The sequence below is a fragment of the Anser brachyrhynchus genome, assembly GCF_964034855.1.
Source record: "Anser brachyrhynchus genome assembly, chromosome: 17".
Lineage (NCBI taxonomy): Eukaryota > Metazoa > Chordata > Aves > Anseriformes > Anatidae > Anser > Anser brachyrhynchus.
In genome coordinates, this window is record NC_137710.1 from 196,098 (window position 1) to 205,664 (window position 9,567).

Consider the following 9,567-nt stretch of genomic DNA (forward strand, 5'->3'; position numbering starts at 1 on the left):
GCAGCCAAGTGTCTTTGAAGCAAAAGCTGCTACCACAGCGGGGGGAGGAAGCAGTGATGGTGTAGATCCGGTTTCCCCCCCCTTAATTGAAGCAGCTGCTAATCATCACTTTGAACAAGAATACTGTGATCCTCAGACTCATCCTTGTGCAACTACAGATAAAACTAGACAAAGGGATTAAGAGTGGCTGGGGTGAATGATACTGAGCAGAAAGCTACCTTCGTCTGCTATGTGCTACAGTGGAAGTTATTCCTGTATTTGGTTACTGCCCTAGCAGGCAGGAGAAACACTTATACCCTATAGCCTGAAACACCTTGATGAAGGCACTGGAGCACTTCACCTGTGCTGTATCTCTTTCCCTCTCATCTGTCTTGCAACAGGGCACTCTGAAAGGCTTGTAGATGTGTCATTTTGCCACCACTCAGCCTTCTTCTAAAACTGCATGCGTGACATAGCACTTCTACCCAACAATCTAGCATAGGTGCCACCTATAACCACTGTCCCGGTCTGTCTCTGGAAAGTTAGACCTATGCTGTTCAGCCAGTGCAGCACTATGTGTGAGCATGCATGGGATGAACTGTAAAGGTCTTGCAAAATGAACAAAGGGAGATAGTCTTCAACATGTACTTCTGAAAATTGCTTCAACTTGGTTACTCTGCAACTTTCCAGGTGTGATTTACCAAGTAAAACAGCAGTAACACTGCTACCCAGAGACATGGATACATATTGCCCATTTTCACTAGTGTATCATTTAACTTACCTCAAAGATGAAAACGTGTTGTGGCTTGAAGAGCAACATTAAGAGCTAAGAAAAATGTGAAGAAAGTTCTCGATGGTCACATTCCCATGATATTTGGAAATGGACTCTGTTTACTATGTTTCCACCCAAACCTTGTTAAACACAGCAGACAAAAGAGTTTGAAGTATTATTTGTATCCTTTTGGTGCTTTTTTTTTTTTATATCTGCACCCTTTATAGCTGCAGATACTTCATGGCATGCTTTAGCAAGACTTACTGGCAATATAGGCTCCAATACAAGCTGCTAATATTGAGATCACTCTCCCTAATAGCACACATATTTCTTGTTGGGCATCTGGGAGCCAAATAGAATTCAGAAATCCTACTAGCATTCATACTTTTTATTAGACTCGAGTCTTCTTAAGTAATACCAGGGCACCATGAGATTTTTATATAGTATATCAACAGCCACAGATAAAAGTGAGAGAATTTAAATTGGCAGCAGAGGGTCTTCATTTGAGACCTGACAGTAGATGAGAGACGCTAAGTTAAAGTAAACCCAAGCTAAGCTGGGGAAGGAGAGAGAAGAGTAATACATATGTCATGGGACAGATTTCACCTTTGCAGTATGCTTCCTTTACAGGACTGCTTTCTGCTATAACCTCTGTTTTGGAGTGTCTGCTTGCATCACAGCAAGTGTGGATCTAGGCCTAGCAGTTCACGCGTATGTTGTTACGTGCACAGTTGATTAAATATATGATCTGTGATAGAAACCATACAGCTGCCATGGCTCATTGATACAAGACACAAGCTCTGGAACAAATACAAGTTCAGTTCCAAATCCATGCCAAAATATATTCTGCTCATCTTCACAGGGCTGGCTCCATAACCGTGATACAACTCCTGTCTACAATTTCACAGCCACATCCCCAGGGAAACTTAGACAACTAGGCAAGCTCTACACAATCTTAAATGTGTTTGGTTTTAAACTACTTTTTTTTGTCTCCTACTCTGCACTGGAGAATTATTTAAGCCTTGACTAAATCCACTGAACTGACTAATTTAAATCCAGTTGAAATTCAATTCATTCACATTAAATCACACATTATTTAACACAGCCTGGAAAACTCAGGTTGTTTTGAATAAATCTGAAGTGCTAGTTTTCTCATTTTGAAAGCAAAGGTAATACTAGTCTAGGTCAAGCAACTTTGTCTTTCAAACTGCTTAAAAAATTATTAAATAGACGTTAAAAAAAGAGAGCGGTGTTGCCTACCAATAAAGTAATTATAAAAATACTCTGCACTCCAACACTTTTTTTTTATACAGAAGTGACCAAGCTAGGCACTCTGAAGTAAAATAAAAGATCTGAAAATACAAGCAATAGCAACACCTTTTACCAAAGGTAACTCTTTGTTTTGTCAGACACTTTTGGATCATGACAGATTCACAGTCCTTCTCTGGCAGCTTCAGGTTTATTCTGCCGTACAGTTACTGCAGCTCTGCTGAACACAGTGGAGGAAAAGTTACATGCCTTTGGGAACATATGATTAAACTAAAAATCTTTTTAGGTCAAAATACTTTCTTACCTTCCAAGTAAAGGATGGGACATATATTCACAAGTTTTGTTTTCACTTCCATTAAGAATGAAGCACAGCCATCTAAAAATATTTTAGAAAATTTATTGAAAACTCACATACAAAGGGTGATTTGGCCCCAAGAGAAGACAGACCAGAATTAGCTCTTCCGTATTTCAAAATAAAGTTTTTTCCTAATACTGCATCACATTTGCTATCCTGCTTGTAAACAGCATTAATAGAAGTATTTTAGGGAAGTCAAAACCAAATAAAACTGTTACAAATAGAAAAGTTTGAGAACGCCCAGTAGCTTGTCCTTTCTCACTCTCTCCAGCTGATTGCTAAAGAAAGAATTTTGCTCAGTCCTCCTAGATAACTGATTCCTCCGTAACCCATACTCTTCTCCTCCATCAATTTAAGGATTCAGCCATGTTGTCTCCTAATAATAGCATAAATGAATTATAAAAAAAATAATCTTTTATACCAAAGCAAATTTATTGGACACATTTTTTTCCCCCTGTCTCATGGTCTTCGTCAGTAGTCCACCACTATATTCTTGTTTCAGATGTCAGATTAACAGGGCTCAGCGATACTTTATTGACATCAAGGGATTAAAGAGGAAATACACTTCTGAAAGCTAACCTTTGATACAAACATAACAGGAAAAAAAAAAAAGCATGCTTAAAAGCCATCTACGTACATTCGTTCTCCTGCAAATTTGATGGGCAACTTGTCATTCAGTATTTTAAGAGGGAAGAAACTGTGTCTAGATTTGACATATTTAGACTTTCCAAATTTTTCTACACCCTGTGCCATAAGTGTTGCTGAGATGGTTTCATCACTTTTTTTTCTATCCTTTCTTTTCAGCTTATTTAGGATCAGAGCTATCAGCTAAAACAGTCCCAACCTTGAACTTTCACTATAATCCTGCAAGCTTAAAAATGGGTATTTATTTAGAGGCACCACATTTTCTACCTGCAATAACTACAGCCTTCCCCAAACTGCATTGCTTTACTTTATACTCAAGCAATGTAGCATGTTAAAGGCTGTAGATTTTAAGCAAGTTCAGCAGTTTAATAATAAATGAGAAATTTTACACAGTTCATGCAAGAGATTTATAGCAGACTGAAATAAAATTAGACTTCAGAGCAAGAAAGATCTGTGCGCATTCTCCAAAGTTCCAGAATGGATGTTATACACCAGTTTTCAGAATAATACCTATTCAAATGTTGGAATGTTTTTAGTGAAGCTCTGAAATATTTTAGCAAGAGACAGCAAATTTCACACAACCTTCAACAAGAACAGCAAGATATAAACAGGATTTAACAAAGAGATATCTTTCAAAGAAAGCTTCTCTGATCCAAAAGAGAAGAATGACTGCAAAGAGATAAACTTGATTTTAAACTATCAACTATGGGTTAACCATTAAAAAAAAAAATCATCAATTAGCTGTGCAAAGGAAGAATAGATTTTCTTATGCAAACAGCTGCAATACTGAGAGGCCAGTGTACTTGGCTCCTTTATGTTAGCAGGATGTCAAATACAGACTAGGATGCTGAGACTGAACAGAACCTATTACTTGGAAAGGGATTTCCTAAGAAAAGCCTCAATTCAGGTATCTCTGGGAAAGGTCTAGGACTTAAGACCAGAAGATAAGATGTCTGCCTTGTTTAAGCATAACAGAAGTAGTGTGCACTGAGAAAAAGTACAAGCAGTAACTCATTGAGGATTCTTAACACTCTAAGCAGGGTACAAAATTCTTTTGGCATACTTCTGTATAAAACTATGTGGCATGATGTTAACAGCATGTTGTAGTTTAGACTGTAAATATAGGTTTCCGCAGGCAAAAGACAAACATCTTTTTTTAGTTTGCCACCAATATCAGCAGTCCCACTTAAAGTTTGGGACTTAGTTGTACATGACGTTCAGCATTTGACTCTCTTTACCCCAGAAAATCAGCTATTATCTGATTTACTTATCTTTATAAAAATTAAAGGATGCCATTTATTTAATGAAAAGTTACACTGTCTTCAACTGACTTTCCAACTCAGTGTATACAAAGAATCACATCACAATGTAAAATGTGAATCAGTTGGCTGAGAACCACTTTTCCCTAGACTTCGCACCATCTGGGGAGGAGGGTCATCAAAAAGCCAAACTATTCACAAGCCAGTGAACCAAAGAGGACTAAAGTTAGTAGATATCTCATAGTATCAAGTTAGTAGCCAGTTTTACTTTCTACAAAGCAAGAGGCTTAAGCTCAGCTATAACATTCCTTCCCTACCACATTACAGAATGCATCATTTCAATACTTGAGTTTCCATCAAGTGCAAACCAGCTGCAGATAAAACAGCCATTGTGTGATAAGCTGTATTTCTGTTGGGACTACTTTTCTGTCTCTGACTAAACTCAAAATTATTTCTTCCTTTCAATACCTTTTTGTGATTTTAATGAAACTAACTGACTAAGCACAGTATATGCACCAGTCTTAGTGGCTCAGTAAGTGAAAAAGCGTGGCTTGAGCCACCATAAGATTCAGTATTTGGATTTTATACCTGATCAAGGACTACTAAGAGGACATTTCACCATTAACAAAGATGGAAAGCTGCTTTCTTGTTCCAAAGGCATTTGGGTTGCTTTCAGTATCAGTAAAAATTAGAATATTTAACAGAGCAATCTTTTTTTTTTTTTTTTTTTTGGTTTCCTAAAGTTTTGTGTGGCCAACCCATGTTCTTACCATTGTTACTAGGAAAAATAATAACAATAAAACTTCAGATTCACACATCAAACCAGAAGGAAAGAGAGAATCAAAAAAACAGCAACAAAAACCAGCAGAAGTTCACCACTTCCAGTCTACAGTCTGGCATCTACAACTCCATTTCTTCTTCTGCACACCCAGAGATTCCCAAACTAGTATACACATCTGGAGACACGACAGTCTGTTGTGATTCAGGGAATATTTCAGTCTGTGGGTCAAAAGCAGCTCTTGGTGTTAACTGCTTTGCTTGACACCCTTCTGTACTCTGCTGCCTGAAGTTCTTAACAGAAACAGGCTTCAGTTTATCTGTGAGAAATTCAGGAAGAGGTTTCCAAAGCACCAGCTCCATAGAAGGACGGCTCCTAGAAGGGATGGAGTGCCAGTTAAATTAAGGTTCTCCAATCACAACTGCTAAATGCAGAAGACCAGTGATTATCTTCATCCTTTGTGCTAGCCTGGAACTATATTCCAAAATGCATATACCAACTATTAAATTTCCTCTTCCTTAACTAGTTCCATTACTTTTAGTTCTAACCATGCGTTTTCTTTCACGCAAAACTTGAGTATTGTTGGTCACACTTCAGGACCTTCTTCTTTTGGAAACCCGCATATATAAAAATGAGGATATAGTTGTTTGTTCAACATGTTTCATTCTGTACAAATGAGGAGTACAAAACACAGCTTGATGACCACTATAGTTACACTTATTTCTGTTTCACATTAGGATAGTTTTTTCCTATTTTTGACCAGATGAATGGTCTGCTACACAATGTCAGCTGCATCACGCAGTGATTAAGGACATCTCCACAAACATGAGACCAGGACCCTCATTTCATTTGCATGTATTAGCTACATAGCACCATGATTTCCTCCAGAACTTACATAGACTCTATTATTTTCTTTGTCAGGACTTCACCAAAATCCCTCTTCATCCCTTTTTTAAGGGTATCTGACAGGATAAGAGTGGGCAGATTGCTAACATTTCCATCAGCATGAACTTCCTCATCTTCATCAATTATCCTAGGAACGGAGGGGGAAGAGGGAAATAAACACTATTGAGCATACTGTTAACAGGCACATCCACTGCAGTTCTATCTACGTGCACTGCACTGTACAGTGTAGATAGCTGACCTAGGCTGGGTACCAGAAGCAGCGGGGCCATGTTAACATGAGTCTCTCTTGGGCCAATATACCCTAAGAATGACTGTTACCGTAGAAGCCACTTGAGCAGCTATGCCACTTCTGGTACCTAAGCTAGCTTTGTTATCTTTGCATTGTCCAGCAGTGCACAATGCGCACATACACTGAGAGGAAAAAAATAAAATACCACAAATTCACTTCCGGGGAAAGTATACAATTCAGTCATATTACAAGAATGAGTCTCAGTTATGTAGTAACTTCACCAGCTTAATTCTCCAGATGTTAACTTTGAGAGTTGTTGAAAAGCTACTGAATATAGTTCTTAATCTTTAAAGATTTGGCATCAGTGTCTCTGATTCAGAGCATAAAAAGTTAAAGCATTTAGAACAAACTGGAGGCATCTCCTTTGTTTTTGATAAACCTTTTAAAGAAAATTTAGTAGAGTAGCTGGGAAGGAGGGGGAACACTCCTCTGAGAGTTCTAAAGCAGACTTCGTAATGCAGGTATAGCCAGATCACAAAGAAAAAACATTACTTAGATTTACCTATGAGAAATGCATCTCTTCATACGTCGTCAATTGAGTAATCATTTAAAAAAAATCTTTTTTTTTTTTTTTAATTTTGGCTTTTCTAACAACTGTCTGCAGTGTTTTTTTTTTTTAGAGTATTCTGGAATAGTAGCACAACTGCAATCAACTGATATATACACAACATGCTGAAAAATCTTTCAAAGGCAAGAATACACAATATGCTTATTAAATGACTGTAAAAGTCTGCCCATAGCCACCCCGTCATCCCAATATCAAGCCACCTCATATTTAACAGCAAGATGAACCTCAGTCTTACTGCATATGTGCAGAGAGAGATCTCTGGTCCATGCTAATCTGTACACTAACAAATTCACATCTGTCCTGAGCATTTAGAAGAATTAATCACAGAACAAGCTGCAATTGGTTGAAAAAAAGCTGAGCTCAAGTCTGACTATATAACGTGAGTTAAAATTTGAGCTCTGGATACTCACAAAAGAGTGTAAGAACCCATTATGGTATATTGATGCTGCATGATGATTTTGAGAGCATATTTATTCAGCATCTCTTGTATCCTCAAGTTCAGATCATAATAGCAGCCCCAACACTGACAAAAACCATAGGTAGCCTACAAAGAAACCACTTGCACACAAAGTTGATCTCAGACTTACAGTAGTGCTACCACACTGCTAGATGCTAGTTTTACCCCTTACTGCCCACCAAAAAAGGGAAAGCTCAGCAAAGCCAGTCTACTCAATCCCTGCATTTACCTGTCCTCAATTTCCTGAAGCTTCCTGCGAGCAACCTCGCATTGCTGTTCCCCCATTGTCTGATCCATTTCTTCACAGGGAATTTCTAACATGGCAGTTTCAGGACGGCTGCCACCATACCGACTTGCTACCTCCCCAGCTGCCTGCTGACCTGCACAGAGAATCCATTCTTCAGTGCTGGGATTCAAAGGGCAATTTTTGGTTCCTGTCAGTCTCTTCTTCTTCACAGGACAACTAGGAAACAAAATAAGTTTACAATTGACAAAAGAGAAACGTGGTGGTCTACACAAAAACGTGTTATAGAAAGTAATGTGCATTTCACCAGATTTGACAAACTATGGAAATACAACCTCCACAAAACAACTAAGACAACATTGCTCTTATTAAAACGTGGGTACCCGTGCAAGAAAAATCAGTGCTACTCAGTTAATTAGGTAGCTGAAATAGATTTGGGATCGCTCATGTGCAATTCAGGGGAAGAGTTCCAAATTGAAACAATGGAAGATGATCCTTTCCTACGTATCCTGTAGATGAGATGTGCTCAAATCTTTATGGAAAATAAAAAGGAAATTAAGATTTCTCAGGCTACAAAGGACAAATTTAATTTACCCTTCTGCCTCTTCTTCTAGCTTATGCTTCTTTCCACCTCGAACAGTGACACTGTAAAACAGAGAGAAATGGTTATTGGCTTGTAATTATATCTTCCAACAACATAGATTTTCAAGCAATATTTTCCTCCCTTTTCAAACTTCATGCACAGCTTGAACAGCGGCAAGAGCAACAGTTGCCACATGTCACCAGTTGTGAAGGGAGTGGAAGGTCTGGACAAAAAGGACCAGCTTTTGTTCCAAAGAAAATGAAAGAAGTCTGTAATTGCTCAGTTCTCTGAGCAGAATGCCTGATAATCTCTCCGTTATGTTATTTCTTTTTTCTCCAAGGGGCAAGAACAATTTTTGCTAAAATTCAAATGCTTCAAAACTAGCATGAGAACCAACTTCAGGCTCCAATACAGTGATAATAAACTCAAATTAAATGTGACCAAAGAACAATATATGACAGAATAAGACTTTATACTAGTATTTTGTGTTCACGTATTAGAAACAGTGAGTTAAAAGTACAAGAACTTAAAGCATGTCAAGATCTAGGTAAAACTGATCACGTTTCTTTCTTTTTCGAAGGTTCCTTCGTCCTTCACCAACAAATTTAAAGGCAGTAGGAGAAGCAGTGCAGTTCTAACGTACAAACCATACAATACTGGAAAAAAACAAATTCGAACCTCTCTTGGAAAGACAGGTTATTTCACGAGGCCAATAGAACTGAGAAACATTTTCCCTTCCCCGTTCCAGCAGTAACGACGTTCGTACTCACTGGCTGTGACTCTGCTGCTGGTGTAAGCCTCGCGGGCGTGCCGCGTTTGTGAAGGAACCCACCGGAGCGACGGTCAGGCTCTCGTTGTAACTCCCAAGCGCAGCTAAAGCGGCAACGTCAAAGCTGCTCTGCAAACGCGCGCCGGAGGAGCCGCAGCCGTCGGCGCCGTCGTTCCTGTTCCCCGCCAGCATCACGGCGGGGGGCTGGAGGTACCCGCGGCCGGCAGCCCCGGGCTGCGAACCGTCCCGCGCGACTCCCGGCAGGCCGTGGCGGTCAGGGGCCGCGGCCAGAGCCTGGGGGAACTCCAGCGCGGGCCCCGCAGGGATGCCCTGGCAGGATCTGCCCAGAGCCGCCATCGCCTCCCGCCCAGGATAAAGAGGACGTCAGCCCCGCCGGGCCGCGAGGGGCCGGCCCGGCACCGGTGCCGCCGCAGGGCAAGCGGCTCCCCTCAGGCGGGCCCAGGGCCGGCGCCAGCTCCCGCCCCGCGAGAGCCGCGCGGAGCTCGGGCCCGCGGCCGCCCCCGCTGCTCGCGCCGCCCGGCCCGGCCCGGCCCGGAGCGCTCCCGCGCAGACCCGCGCCGAACGGGGCCGGACGGGGCCGGACGCGGGCGGGCGCCGGCAGCGGGGCGATCGCTGCGGCAGTGCGGGCGAGCCGGCCCAGCGGCACTGCAGGCAGGCCGCGGCCGTGGGGCGC

General features: G+C 41.0%; 1 protein-coding gene across 1 annotated transcript; it reads right to left on the reverse strand.

The window, feature by feature from the left end:
* Positions 1-2,397: 2,397 nt before the first annotated feature.
* CCDC117 (coiled-coil domain containing 117) lies at positions 2,398-9,417 on the reverse strand. Its single transcript, XM_080559009.1, has 5 exons — positions 8,875-9,417; positions 8,116-8,166; positions 7,507-7,740; positions 5,953-6,090; positions 2,398-5,432 (listed from the first exon to the last, which is right to left on the reverse strand). The coding sequence occupies exons 1-5, from the start codon at positions 9,228-9,230 to the stop codon at positions 5,180-5,182; spliced, it is 1,032 nt and encodes a 343-aa protein (XP_080415135.1). The 5' UTR covers positions 9,231-9,417; the 3' UTR covers positions 2,398-5,179.
* Between the last annotated feature and the right edge of the window lie 150 nt (positions 9,418-9,567).

Coding starts and splice junctions, on each gene's coding strand:
- CCDC117 (XM_080559009.1), bottom strand. CDS start 9,230: ATGGCGGCTCTGGGCAGATCCTGCCAGGGCATCCCTGCGGGGCCCGCG. Junction 8,167..8,874: donor CAGCAGCAGAGTCACAGCCA/GTGAGTACGAAC, acceptor TCTGTTTTACAG/TGTCACTGTTCGAGGTGGAA. Junction 5,433..5,952: donor AAGAAAATAATAGAGTCTAT/GTAAGTTCTGGA, acceptor CATCCCTTCTAG/GAGCCGTCCTTCTATGGAGC.